The 15572-nt window shown below is 37.6% G+C and overlaps 1 protein-coding gene across 1 annotated transcript in view; it reads left to right on the forward strand.

Moving 5' to 3' along the window:
* Nucleotides 1–1563: 1563 nt before the first annotated feature.
* Sccpdh (saccharopine dehydrogenase (putative)) overlaps nucleotides 1564–15572 on the forward strand; it is a 43094-nt gene continuing 29085 nt past the window's right edge. Inside the window, exons 1-4 of the mRNA XM_026390734.2 lie at nucleotides 1564–1878; nucleotides 3839–3951; nucleotides 11460–11540; nucleotides 13455–13584. Coding sequence (XP_026246519.1) covers nucleotides 1689–1878; nucleotides 3839–3951; nucleotides 11460–11540; nucleotides 13455–13584 — 514 coding nt within the window. The 5' untranslated portion in view covers nucleotides 1564–1688. The remainder of the gene's footprint in view (nucleotides 1879–3838; nucleotides 3952–11459; nucleotides 11541–13454; nucleotides 13585–15572) is intronic.

Below are 15572 nucleotides of genomic sequence, written 5' to 3' on the forward strand. Positions count from 1 at the left end.
TTTACACATATCCGGTACAAATGCACACAAATAACTTTTAGATTGCCAAGAGAGTAGTTGTGCACACCTGAAATCTCAGCTACTAGGGAGGCCAAGGAAGGAGAATGGCAAGTTCCAGGGCAGCCTATAGGCTGAACTGGGTATGTACCTTAGTGGTAGAACACCTTTGGGTTCCATCCCTAGTACCAAGATAAACTAATAAATTTAGGGCTGGGGATGTGACTCGCAGCACGCGATGGGAGGGGAGGCCGCTGGGTTTGATCCTCAGCACCACATAAAAATAAAATAAAGATGTTGTGTCCACCAGAAACTGAAAAATAAATATTAAAAAATAATAAATTTAAACTTCTAGAATGGTTTTATATTTACAGTGTGCTATAGTTTGGATGATGAATATCCTACAAAGGCCCATGTGTTAAAAGTTTAGTCCCCAGGGTAGCACTATTGGGAGGTGGCAGAAACTTTAGTAGGTGGGGCCTAATGGGAAGTTCTTAGGTCATTGGTGGAGGCTGGCCTCAAAAGGGGTTATGAGACTGTAGCTCCTTCCTCTTTTGTTTCCTGGCCATGGGCAGTTCCCTCCCCAGGAACTCCCACCATTGACATCAACACACCCACTAGCGGTCCAAAGAATGTGTCCACCTGATCTTTGCCTGCAACCACCAAAACTGTGAACCAAAATGAACCTTTTCTAAGTATGTCAGATATTTCATGATAGCAATGGAAGGCTGACTAACACAGAATAAAAAAGGCAAAAAACCCCTGAAGTTCAAATTTATCAGTGCTCATCTGGGCAAAAATAAACAACAAAAAAACAAAACACAAACCCATCCAACAATGAATTGGGCAGCCTCAGAAACAAAATTGGTTCTAAAAGCCCAGAGGTGCAATACAGTCCGGCAGATTCAAGGAAAAAAAATGGAAATGAGGCAAACCCACAACTTAATTGGTTAATTGCCTGACTAACATCCATCAAACTCTGCTGCAACCCACTGAAACTCTTTGGGTACACTCCCAAGTTAGCTTCCTAAGCAGGAATGACTTCATATAGGTTTGGTCTGTCGGACCCAATACAGAAACCTAATCCAAATCGACGGCTCTTTCAAGTTTTATTTTACAACAGAAAAGTTGAAGAGATAATATCTTGCATTCCTTATACCCCCACCAGCGTTCCCCCTGTTAATTTGCTTCGCAGTCAGCCCTTGGCCAATGTGCTGTCAAAGCTTAAACGTTCTTGGCGTGGGCAATGCCCTCCATTCACCAGCGTCGAACTCTCTTTATGCAACAACCCCCCGGGGCAAGAGGATAACCCGCCGCCGCCACCAGCCTCCGGGAAGATAAGAGGCAGCGTCTTGAGCAGTCAGAGCCCAGCTGCACAAACGACCCGACGCACCATGGACCACAGTCCACTCCTGTCAGCCCCAGAAGACCAGCCTTCGTCAGAGCCGCATCTGGAGGCAGTCGAACGATGGCGGGAAGTGGCTCCGCGGCTGTGGACCCGGCTCCAGGCGGAGTGGGCGTGTCCATGGGCGTGGCCCGCGCGCAGCGGGCAGGAGGAGCAACGCGCTGGCGACCGCGGCGGCGGGGGCGACGACTGTGGCGGTTGCTGCGCCCGGTACTAGAGTCGTGGCTTGAGGCGCAGGCGCAGTGCATTCAGCCCACCCCGGGCCTCGGCTCGCTGTGGACTCGTCATGGCGACCGAGCAAAGGCCTTTCCACCTGGTGGTTTTCGGCGCCTCCGGCTTCACGGGCCAGTTCGTGACCGAGGAGGTAGCCCGGGAGCAGGGGGCCCCGGATCGGAGCTCCCCTCTGCCGTGGGCGGTGGCGGGCCGCTCCCGGGAGAAGCTGCAGCGAGTGCTGGAGAAGGCTGCGCTGAAGCTGGGTAAAGGGAAGAGATGGGACCGGGCTGCGCGGACCCCGGGCTTGGCCTCACCTCAAGCTTCCCGAAGGCCGGCGGAGGACTTAAAGTCGTCCGAACCGAGCTTTTCTGCAGGAATGCGCCCTGCATCTCCCCCCAAGCCCTGCTCGAGAACTGGAGGGAGAGAGGAATGTTTTATATATTGTCCCGGCTTTCTGTCACCCCTAAATTAAAGAACAATTAAAAAAAATTTTCCCCCACCACTTCTAGATCTCTTCCATGGTTTGGTGAATCCCACTGTCAAAGAGTCAAGAACTTTAGTTGTTCCTTACTCTTGATACCTGGTCTATAGGTAGATAGGGCATTGATTTCTTTGAGATTGATTTTTCTCCACATCTGCTTTGTGTCTTCTGGATGGGAAAGAAAATTAAGAATTTTACTGATATGATTGTTGTTTCTATTTTTTATTATTTTTTATTTTGGCTCTGTGCATGAGCTCCCTTTGTGTTACTGAGCTACATCCACAATCCCTTATTTTTATTTTTTGTGCTTTTGGTTGTTTAATGGTTTGGTGTGGTACTGGAGATTAAACCCGGGAGTGCTTTACCATTGAACTACATCCTTAGTCCTATCTATCTATCTATCTATCTATCTATCTATTTATTGTTTGAGACAGCATCTCATTAAGTTGCTGCTGTTTTAAAATTTATTTTTTTGTTTGTAAGAATTGTCCAGCAATCTTATTCTTCTCTAAAAATTTTGCATTTTGGGGTTTGAGGTGGTGGCTTAGTGGCAGAGTGCTTGCCTCGAGTGTGAGGCACTGGGGTTGATCCTCAGCACCACATAAAATGAATAAAAATAAAGGTATTGTGTTCACCTACAACTAAAAAAAACATTTTTTTTGTACTTTTGATTTGGACATTTACTTTTTCTTTCAGCCCATTCAATATATATTATTGAGTGATCTTTCCCATGCTAGGTCCTGTCCACGTGCTGTGACTAGGTGGAGAGACCAGACAGAAAGACAGTCAGACCCTGCCTTCCTATTTGGGGGAGACACCTAACTTAGGACTTGATAGCCTTGGAATTTGGCTATTAATTCTCTAGACTCACCTTATTCAGAGAAGTAGCACTTGTAGCATTCTGGATATAGCACATCTGTTTGATCATATAATTCCACACAGAACCTGCTTTTAAGTAGGAATATAGAATATTTTGGTCATGGTTATATACAGAAGATAGAGAGTAGGTTAGATTCTCCTACAATTATTAGTTGTTGCCAGTGTCAACACACAGATCTTAAGCAAAGAGCTTTTGGGCTTTATTATTTCAAAATTCCAATAATTTCACTATTAAAATATATTCTTCCATTTCTTTTTCCTGCTCAACATTATGATGCAAGTACAGCCTAGCTTACCATTTAGAATGCCTAAATCAATTTATCCTGGGGAATTCACCTAGACCTGTCAAAATCTGCATTGCTTTTATTGGATCAGCTGATTCCAGTTATTTTATTTTTATGAATCTGGGTGATTTTATATAGATTGGATTTTTAAAAAAGTAGACTCAGAGTCCTCTTTTGTTCTCATAGTGTTGATCTTGACAGGCTTCTCCCAGTCCCTGTAATTGATCATATGTAATTGTTTAGTAATTGATGGGAAACTATAATATAAATTTATTGGTGGAGAAAGTCAAAACAGTCATCTACTTAGCATCCAAATTTGATTGTAAAATTGCCATGTTACACAGAGTTTTCACTTATACATTGCTGTGTTAGATGCTGTGTTAGATCCTTAGTATTAACCCTGCTTTCCTAATAGCCTTTTCCCTTTTAAATTACCTGATTGAAAACAATTTTATCTTTAGTTTGAGAAGGAGATTTAGCTTTCATCATATTAGTATATTTAGCAAATTTGCTATTAATATAAAAAAATCTAAAATTATACTAGGAAGTGCTTTAAATGATTTTTTTTTTTTATTTTAGGAAGACCGACACTGCCATCTGAAGTTGGAGTAATAATTTGTGATATCACTAACCCAGCCTCACTGGATGAAATGGCTAAACAGGCAACAGTTGTCCTCAATTGCGTAGGACCTGTAAGTAATCAACCCTTCTTTGTTTTGGAACAAATAACCCATTCATTTCCAGCAAAAGCTGGTATTTTATATTCCAGAGGAACATAAGGTCAGAGGACAGAAGAACTGGTCAAGGTCTTAACAATCTATGGGGAGTGTTCTTGTGAGGAGCAGATGGACCTGACTTGAACACTGTGAGAGAGGGAGTGACAGGCTTTCAATGGCATATACTTAGGGAGTGTGTATCGCTTTGTTATTGGTTACAGCTATGTTGGCCAGACCCCCCCACACTTTTTATAAAATGTATATATTTTTAGTTGTAGTTGGAAACAATACCTTTATTTTATGTGGTGCTGAGGATCGAACCCAGCACTTTGCATGTGCTAGGTAAGCGCTCTACCACTAAGCCACAACCCCAACCCCTCCCCACTTTTTTTTTTTTTTTTTACTGTATGCCCCTTCAGTAAATGTGAGTTTGTATCCTCAACTTTATTTACATATTATTATAGTTTTATATTATAGAAATATATAAGTTAAAAACATACAAAAGAAACTGGGCATGGTGATGCATGCCTATAATCCCAGTGGTTCAGGGGGCTAAGATGGGAGGATTGTGAGTTCAAAGCCAGCTTCAGTAAAATCGAGGCACTAAGACCTTGTTCTAAATAAAATACAAAATAGGGCTGGGGATGTGTCTCAGGCATCAAGTGCATCTGAGTTTATTTATTTCTTTTTTTAATTGATTTTTTAAATAAATGACAGCAGAATGCATTATAATTCATACTACAGATAGAGAACAATTTTCATATCTCTGGTTGTATATAAAGTATAGTCACACCAATTCGTGTCTTCATACATGTACTTTGGATAATGCTGTCCGTCACATTCCACCATCATTGCTAACCCTCCCTGCCCCGACCCTTTCCCTCCCACCTCTCCTATTCTCCCCCTCCCTACCCACTATGCATCAGTCTCCTTATATCAGAGAAAACATTCGGCATTTGATTTTTTGGGATTGGCTAACATCACTTAGCATTATCTTCTCCAGCTCCATCCATTTACCTGCAAATGCCATGTTTTTATTCTCTTTTATTGCTGAGTAACATTCCCTTGTGTATATATGCCACATTTTTTTTATCCATTCATCTACTGAAAGGCATCTAGGTTGGTTCTACAGTTTAGCTATTGTGAATTGTGTTATAAACATGGATGTGGCTGTGCCCCTTTAGTATGCTGTTTTTTAAGTCCTTTAGGTATAGACTGAGAGGGATAGCTGGGTCAAATGGTGGTTCTATTCCCAGTTTTCCAAGAAATCTCCATACTGCTTTCCATATTGGCTGCATCAATTTGCAGTCTCACCAGCAATGTATGAGTGTACCTTTTCCCCACATCTTCGCCAACACTTACTGTTATTTGTTTTCATAATAGCTTCCATTCTGACAGGAGTGAGATGAAATCTTAGAGTAGTTTTGATTTGCATTTCTCTAATTGCTAGAGATAATGAGCATTTTTTTTCATAATATTTGTTGATTGATTGTATATCCTCTTCTGAGAAGTGTCTGTCCAGGTCTTTGGCCCATTTATTGATTGGATTATTTGTGTTTTTTTGTTTGTTTGTTTTTTTGGTGTTTAGCTTTTGGAGTTCTTTATATACCCTAGAGATTAGTGTTGTATATGATGTGTGAGGGGTAAAAATTTGCTCCAAGATATAGGCTCTATTCACCTCACAGATTGTTTCTTTTACTGAGAAGAAACTTTTTAATTTGAATCCATACCATTTATTGATTCTTGATTTTTTAAAAAAATATTTTTATTAGTTGTTGACGAACTTTTATTTATTTATATATGGTGCTGAGAATTGAACCCAGTGCCTCACACATGCCAGGCAGGCACTCTACCATTGAGCCACAACTCCAGCCCCTTGATTCTTTTTTTTTTTTTTTAAGAGAGAGAGAAGAGAGAAAATTTTAATATTTATTTTTTAGTTTTCAGCAGACACAACATCTTTGTTTGTATGTGGTGCTGAGGATCAAACCCAGGCCACATGCATGTCAGGCAAGCGCGCTACCGCTTGAGCCACATCCCCAGCCCAGCCCCTTGATTCTTGATTTTAATTTTTGTGCTATAGGAGTCTTATTAAGGAAGTTGGGGCCTAGTTTGACATGATGAAGATTAGGGCCTACTTTTTCTTCTATTAGGTGCAGTCTCTTGTTTAATTCCTGGGTCCTTGATCCACTTTGAGTTGAGTTTTGTGTGTGGTGAGACATAGGGGTTTAATTTCATTTTGTTGCATATGGATTTCCAGTTTTCCCAGCATCATTGGTTGAAGAGGCTATCTTTTCCCCAATGTATGTTTTTGGCACCTTTGTCTAATATAAGATGATTTTAATTTTGTGGGTTAGTCTCTGTGTCCTCTATTCCATACCATTGGTCTACCAGTCTATTTTGGTGCCAATACCAGGCTGTTTTTGTTACTATTGCTCTGTAGTATAGTTTAAGACCTGGTATAATGATGCCACCTGCTTCACTCTTCCTGGTAAGTTTGGTTCAACATACAGAAATCAATAACTGTAATTCATCACATCAATAGACTTTAAGATAAGAATCATATGATCGGCTCAATAGATGCAGAAAAAGCATTTGACAAAATACAGCATCACTTCATGTTCAAAACACTATAAAAACTAGGGATAACAGGAACATCTCAACATTGTAAAAGCTACCTATGCTAAGCTCCAGGCCAACATCATTCTAAATGGAGAAAAATTGAAAGTCTTCCCCCTAAAAACTGGACAAAGACAGGGATGCCCTCTTTCATCACTTCTGTTTAATTCTGTTTAACTTCTGTTTAACTAGCTCTTGAAACACTGGCCAGAGCAATTAGACAGAAAAAGAAATTAAAGGGATATATAGAGAAAAGAAAAACTTAAATTAGCACTATTTGTTGACAATATAATTCTATACCTAGAAGACCCAAAAAGTTCCACCAGAAAACTTCTAGAACTGGTAGTAAATGAATTCAGCAAAGTAGCAGGATATAAAATTCAACACCCATGAATCAAAGGCATTTCTGTATATCAGTGGCAAATTCTCTGAAAGGGAAATGAGGAAAACTGCCTCATTTACAATAGCCTCGAAAAAAATAAAATACTTGGGAATCAACGAAAGAGGTGAAAGACATCTACAATGAAAACTACGGAACCCTAAAGAAAGAAATCAAAAAAGACCTTAGAAGATGGAAAGATCTATCTTGTTCTTGGATAGGCAGAATTAATATTATCAAAATGACCATACTGCCAAAAGCACTATACAGATTTAATGCAATTCTGATTAAAATCCCAATGGCATTTCTTATAGAAATAGAAAAAGCAATCATGAAATTCATCTGGAAAAATAAGAGACCCAGAATAGCTAATGCCTCTGAGTTTAATACCTGGTACCAGAAAAAAAAAAAAAGAGAGAGAGAGAGAGAGAGAGAGAGAGAAACTAAAAAAAGGAGTCATTTATTTATTCAGAAATATTTATTGAATACTTAATGTATATAAAATGCACTATGTTAGTCAACTGGTATACAATGGTGAACAAAATCATTGGGGGAACTAAAATTTTTGTGGTGCAGACAGAAAAATAAGATTATAATAGTGAACTGGGTATGATAATACATGCCTGTAAACTCAGCAACTCAGAAGGTTGAGGTGGAAGAATCCCAAATTTGAGCCAATCTGGCAACTTAGCAAGACCCTGTCTTAATATAAAAAATTAAAAGGGCTTGGGATTGTAATTCAGTGGTAAAATGCCTCTGGGTTCAATCCCTAGTACCAAAAAAATTATGATACTAGGTAGTGTGGTAAATGTTTTGAGGAAAAATGAAGCAAGGAGATAAAGAGAATGGCCCATCAGTTTCTTTTAGGTTGATGATCAGGGAAGGTCTCCGAAAAATGACATTTGTGTAGAAATTGGAATGAAGTAAAAGGTTAAACTGTATTCAAGGAGAAGCATATTCTGGGGAGAGCAAATACAAAGGTCCTGGGATGAATCTGTGTCTAGTAAGACTGAGGAATGTAAGAAAAGACATTGGCTGAGATCTCTGGAGCAAGGCAGAGAGGTGAAGGTAGATTGAAGTATTAGGTCATGTAGAGTCTTATAGCCCATGTCAGGATTGGGAGTTTTCTCTAAGTATGACCAAGAGTCATTGAATGGTTGAAAGCAAGGATGTGATCTGATTTAATTTTGAAGTTCTTTGGCATCTGAGAGGAAAAATAAATAAGGGCCAATCAGTAGAATGGTCCAAGCACCAGGGTAGTAGTACAAGTGATAAGAAGTGCTTGGGTTCACAGTATATTTTGAAAGGAGAACAGCTTGTGCTATTGTGCTAGATATGAAAGAGAAGCATCAAGAATGACATCTAGACTTCTGGCCTATAACAAGGTAAATGATGATGACATTTATTGATTGATCTGAAGAAGCCATCACAATTGGCAAGCTATTTAAAAACTAAGCATTTAAACTATTACTACTTTTTTTTGTACTGGAGATTGAATGCAGGGATGCTTTATCACTGAGCATCCCCAGCTCGTTTTTAAGACAGGGTTTTGCTAAGTTGCCGAGGCAAGCCTTGAACTTGTCATCCTCCCAAACTGCTGGGATTACAGGATGTGCTACCATACCTGACACTATTAATAATTTTTAAAATTGAAATCAAAAAGGTTTTTTTGTATTGTTATTAAATAAATATGCGTTTGAAATATTCTTTATTTAGTTTTATTTTTAACTAGCTTAGATTATGTCCATTAAGTCCATTGTTATAATTACTCTGTAATATACTACCTTCAAGTAGCTCCCTTGATCTTCTTTCTTCACTTTTCTTGAAAAACCAACCTTGATTATTCTAATTCTCTAACTCTTTAGGTAAACATAAGTAACCCAATGTGGTTGAATACAAACACATCCCCATGTTGACTGGTCTTGTTTCAAATATATAGTTAGAAGCATTTTGTGGGACTCTGCACCCCAGCAATTCTACATTTTCATGGCTGTTCTCTTTCCTACTCTATCAAGCAGTAGGTTTACAACTTCTCTTTCCTCATGCTTGGAGCATGTCTTCTTTCCCCTCATTTTTATTTGAAGACTGAATGTCTCTTTCTCTGTGTTTCATTCTTTCTCTCATTCTATTGTGAGAAAAGAAACTGACAGAACAAACAGAATTTTGTCATCTTTATCCCACTAGATCTACCTACATACCTGTCTACCCATTTACCTGTATTAGATCCAAACTGCTGCTATCCCTATTGGGCACAGTATTCCAAGACTTTATGTTTATAATTTTCTAGTCTTTATTGGATTACTTAGCAGATTTTTCACATGTATTGGATTATTTCTATCAGCATTTAAATATATAATTATAACTTTTATCTTGAAGAAAAAAAGTCCCATGATTCCATACCCTTCCAGCTACTCCATTTTGTCATGTACTGTTTAAAGCAAAACTCCTTGAAAGACTTTTCATTCAAAACTCCTTGAAAGACTTTTCTTGATTCCTACTTTATTTTAAACGACTCTGTCAGGCTTTATCATTCCTACTTGAGTGGGTAGAGAGTCCTATCCTGTCAAATCCAACCATCAGTTCCCAGTCTTCATCTTAAACCTCTTGGCATGAGCCAGTTGATCATTTCTTCCTTTCTTTACTTGGGTTTATGAGTTCTCACCTTCTTCTAGTTTTCCTCCTGTCCACCAGCTTTATCTGTCTTCTCTTTTGGACCTTTTTATCCTCCTCCCTCTAAATGCCTGAGGTCTTAGAGCTCAAATCTTAGAAACTCTTCTCGGCAGGTTGTGAGTAAACACACAGTAGATTGCAATATGCTAAAAATGAATGAATGAATGAGGGTGCTGTTGTGGCCCCCTGTGTGTTGTAGAACTCTCCAGGCTTCTCATGATACCTGTTGCATCCTATATTCGACACTTGACCACTTAACATATGCTATTCCCTCAGTCCATATATTAACTATTTTTAAAAAATATTTTTTTAGTTGTTGATATACTTTTATTTTATTTATTTTTATGTGGTGCTGAGACTTGATCCCAGTTGCCTCACACATGCCAGGCAAGTGTACTACCACTGAGCCACAACACCAGTCCCATATATTAACTGTTAATAAAACTTTACTTTTTCTTTCTGTTTCTTATAAGAAAATAGCATGAATTAAAGTTCTTATATTTATCTCCATACTCCGTAGATCATTTTGTATACCTCCTGCAGAACTACTGGGTTAGAACATGGAACACTGGGAGCAGGATTATTGTAAGCTCGTTGGCTTCACAGTAAGAAATGTCAGCTGAGATCAAGGATTGTTATTCTTTCTGCACTTGCTCCATACAAGCACAAGGCACTAAATAAAGCAAAATATAACAATATAATAAGATTGGGATAAGATCGTGGGAAGTCTCAGCCTCAGATTAACTGGTGGAGAAGTGGGCAAGGTATGACAAAATACGATGGAAAGAATGGATGGATTGTAGCAAATAGGAAAATACATACTCTTTCTGTAAGGAACTGCTGCTATTTTAAAAAGCTCATTAATGCTTCACTGCAGCTTTCCAGTACTAGTAGAGAACTGACTAGCTGGAAGACTGTGGCTTACTAGTTGAGACTTAAGAAGTGATGAGTCCTTAAGATCGAGCCTGGAGGAGTTGGGAGTCAGGCAGGTGTTTAGCAGAGGGAAAATGTTGTAAGTAGCAGAAGTAAACACTAGGTTTGAAGCACCAGCATGTAGGGAATTACAAAGAGTTTAGGATTGCTGGAACGTGGGAATTAAGGGGCTGTGGTGTTACATGATGAGATCTTTACAAAATGTTGAGAAGTTTGGACTTAAACTATATAATATAGACACTAGAGAGCTAGTGAGATTTGTGTGTGTGTGTGTGCGCGCGGCAGGCGGGGGGGTACTTGGGATTGAGCCCAGGGATTCTATGCCACTGAGATACATTCTTAGCCCTTTTTATTTTATTTCTTAATTTTGAGACAGGTCTTGCTAAATTGCTGAGGCTGGCCTGAAATTTGAGATCCTCCTGCCTCAGTTTCCTGAGTCTCTGGGATTATAAAGGCAAGCGCCACTTCCTACATAACCACCGTGCACTTCAGTTACAAAGAATAGCTTCCCTTAGTTATAACTTTACATTTTCCTTTATTTGGGGTTTTCTTTTTCTGGCAAATCTTTATTCTTTAGGATTCAACTCAAGTAAATTACTTCCTCTCTAAAATATTCCATTTTAGAGAAATGGAATATTTTAGAGAAGTTAAAACTTCAGTTAGAGGTAAGCATACATTCCTGTATAATTCATCATGCCTGTATTTATTTATACCAATAGTGGTGGTATAATACAGTTGTCTTATTTTCTCAATTTATTTTAGGCTCTTTTATTCACATTTGATTTGGGGATAACCAAGATTGTACTTTCAAAATTAAATGGCCTTCGCTTCAGTGAAAGCTTGCCAAGTAAGAGTAACCTGTTGTTTTTCTTTATTTCCCCAGTATCGATTTTATGGAGAACCTGTAGTAAAAGCATGTGTTGAAAATGGAACTAGCTGTATCGACATCTGTGGAGAACCTGAGGTATGTAAAATAAAAAGAAAAAAGCAGAATTAAACACTTGTGATTTCCTGTTTAATGCAGTAGAGAACATTTAGTGCAATTTTGTGGTCGTATTTTGAAGTCATTGATTCCTTTCTAGTATTTAGAGACAGTATTCCATTGATGGCTTAAAGGAGAGCACTAATGGTAAGGTCTTAGCTTTAGTTTTCTTGCATTTTTTTTTTCTCCCTGACCACCTCAGTTATTTTATTTGTATATAAGATGTGCTGACTTTTTTTTTAATAGATAATGCTGTAAGCTGAGTTAATTAAAATAGTGTTCTATATGTGAGTCTCAGAATCTTACTTTTTAAACTTCTTCATTAGCAATCCCTTTTTAAAATCAAGTACCTTTACAATGTTATAGAAAAATAAATGTAAAATCCCCTCAACCTAAAAATTATAAATGGGGGGCTAGAACTGTAGGTTAGTGGTAGAACATATGATTACCATGCAAGAGGCCCTTGTTTCAATCCTGAGTACCAAATGAATAAATAAAGATTCACATTTATTAAATACTTGCCATACACCCAACCCTATGCTAAAAATGTTAGGTATATTTTTCAAAATTTACCTGTAGAGTAGTTATCATCTTCATTTCTTTTTTATAGATAAAGAAGTTAAAGCTTGAAAGGTTAAATAACTTGCTCAGAGTCACACAACTCTGATGAACTAGGACTTAAGATTTACTTAACTACAAGAAGCCAAGTGTTAACTGGCACTAAGTGCACTACCATCTTTAAAATGGTAACTTCACATGTTCTGTAGTCTCTATTGATTATTGTCATTAATATGCCAATACAATATATACTTAGAGATTATCAATTGGTAATATATATTAGAAAATACTAGGAAAGTATAAAATTGATTCAGAAAGAGGTAGGAAACATGAATTAAATAACTAAACAACAACCAACAACAAAAATAATTCTTGTGTTATTTAACATAACCAGAGCATAGAAAATAGTGAAAAACTTCTGTTGTCTTATAAGCTACCATAAAAGTAGTATCAAAACTTAAAAGGGCTGGGGGGCACTCAGTCACAGAATGCTTGTCTAGCCATGTGTGAGATCTTGCTTTAAATTTTAAACCCAGCACTGCAAAACAAACAAACTAAAAAAACATAATAAAGGTTCAGAATATATAGAGAACTTTTACAAGTCAATAATGGGTTTACAAAGAACCCAGTTTAAAAATGGGCAGAGTGATGAGAAGAGATAGAAGAATTCTAAATGATTTATATAGCTACTATGCCCTCAGGACAAGTAAATAATTTTACAGTGGAGAAAGCTAGCAAACACCACTTTAGCTAGGTATTAGAGGTCAATGTCAACACTAGTAAATCATGTGGATAACATCATGAGAATGTCGTCTTCCTCCAAAACCCGTAACCCCTATTTAATTGTAAGAAAAGCAATAGGTAAATTCCCTTAGAAAGCCATTCAGCAAAATATCTAACTAGTATTCATTGTTTGAGGCAATTTATACTATTAATCCTGACTTTATCATTGTTTCTTATATTAATGTGTCGATATGTCACACTGCAACCCATTAATATGTCTAATAATTATGTCTATTAAAAATAAAATTAAAAATTAATTAATGACATAAAAAAACAAGGGAAGGGTTGAGAAACTGTCATAACCAAGAGGAGCCCAAGGAGGCATGACAACTAAATGTAATGTGGCATCCAGGATGGGACCTTGGAATGGAAAAAAGATAATTAGATAACAACTAAGAAAATCTGAATTAAGTATGAACTTTTAATGTGTTGCTATTGAGCCCCATATTGGTTAGCATTTTTCAATATAATTTCTTTGTCTTTAAAGATAAATCATTTAATATTTATCTTAGTGTTTCTATAAACTGAATCAAATTCTTGTCCTGAATTTTTTAGTTTCTGGAACTAATGTATTTGAAGTATCATGAGAAAGCTGCTGAAAAAGGTGTTTATATCATTGGAAGCAGTGGCTTTGACTCCATTCCAGCAGATCTGGGAGTAATATATACCAGAAATCAAATGAACGGTAATTATTGATCAATAAGCAGTACTTGAATTTAACAACAGAAGAGCTTCATGTTTATAATTATGATAAACTAAAATCTACTTCGGAAAAGAAAATAGCTATAAATGGGCAATATTAAAACACATGCTTTGTTTTTAATATAGCCACACTTTTAATAAAATACTTTGACACTATTATTGAGGCATGGTAGTAATTTAAGTGTTCAAAAATGAGGAATTGTCCAATGTCTCAATTTAGTTATTAGGTAACTAAAATGTAAAATGTCTGTTAAAATTTTTTTGGTAATTATTGTAAATTCAGTCTTGCCTGTGTATGAATTAATACAATTTACACATGCATTATAATTAAAAGATTTGGGGCTGGTGGTATAGAGTGGTAAAGTGGTAGAGTGCTTGACTAATGCAGTTAAGACTCTGGATTTAATTCCCAGCATTGAAAAACGTTTTGAAGTTTTAACCATCAAAGCTAAAACATTAAACAGAGTTTGGTATCTTTTAAATCCTGTTATAAACTGTTGACAATTATTTAAGACGAGAGAAAATTGTCAATATTAGAGTAATGTCATGCGTATTTTAAAGGTGTCTGCTGGGACACACGAATAAACGGGTCAGGATGTCATTCCAGGAGAAGTGGGTTGGCACAAAATAATGACACAAAGACAGAGAAACACCTTTTTCTTTGGGTTCTGCGATGGCCTCTCTGACCCAGCTCCCGCCAAGGAGGCAAGGTAGGCAAGAAAGAGAGGGAGCACCTCGAACCCAGGTTTTCTTAATGGGGGGAGCTAATCCATGGAACATCCTATCCAAAAAAAGGGCAGAAGGGTAGAATTACAACAAACAGGTGGGTGTAATTCAACCCCATCAAGTGACACCCACTCCCAGAGCTGCAACTTTCTTATCCCAGTGGAGGTAAAGTCCAGTTGCATTGCAGGGTGCGATACCAGTCCAGTACCTCTTTACTCAGGACTTAAAAGTGTGTGCGCAGTCCCCAACAGGTGTCCATTTAGAAAATGACCTGAAACCAATAATTTAAGAGCTGTATAGACTGTTGTAGAACTTAAAATAGATGGAAAATGTTTCTGTTTATATTAAAAAGTTAACAAGAAACCAAAGCCAACAGAGAGAGCACACACAAGAAAAGTTAAAAACCAATCTTGCTTGTGAAATTAGAAGCAAAAAGAAAATGCTATATAAAATTTTAATGAATACCCAGTGGGTTTTTATCAGGGATTGAACTCAGGGGCACTCAACCACTGAGCCACATCCTCAGCCCCATTTTTGTATTTTTATTTAGAGACAGGGTCTCACTGAGTTGCTTAGCACCTCACTTTTGCTGAGGCTGCCTTTGAACTTGCAACCTTACTGCTTCAGCCTCCCAAACCACTGGGATTACAGGCATGCACCAACATGCCTGCACCTATGTGGTCATTTTAAAAGAATGATAAGGCAAGGTCAAGACATTAAGGAAGCTACAGCCATCGAATTAGAAGATCAGAGGAGAAAAGCCCATTTCAGTGTATGATTTGGAATTTTGAAAATGCATGCCTTTTTTGATTTTGGATTTTTAGGAATTTAGGAATAGAATACTTTTTTTACATAATAAACATCAGAAAGAAATAGCAGTGTTGGGAATGTTGCTTAGCATGCATGAGTCTTTGGGTTTGATCCCCAGCACTGCAAATTTAAAAAAAAAGGAAAAAATAGAAATTTTCTTCATGATAATCTTATGTATTTGTTATTGAAGTCATTCCTAATTATATAATAGTTTTTATTATGAATAGGTGTTTTTTTCTTGTTAAGGGAGAAATAGATTCTAAAATCTAGAAGTAAACATTTTCACAAGTACCTTGGCTGATTTTTGATAGGGTGGTGCCCATTTTATTACACATGCCACAGGTGGTTTGTGTTCTTTCAGTGACTAGGTTAGATCACAGAGCCAAATACCTCAATCCTTTCTGTTAGCAACCCTCAGAAACATCTTCAGTTAGT

Source organism: Urocitellus parryii, chromosome 9, assembly GCF_045843805.1.
Source record: "Urocitellus parryii isolate mUroPar1 chromosome 9, mUroPar1.hap1, whole genome shotgun sequence".
In the NCBI taxonomy this organism is placed as follows: domain Eukaryota; kingdom Metazoa; phylum Chordata; class Mammalia; order Rodentia; family Sciuridae; genus Urocitellus; species Urocitellus parryii.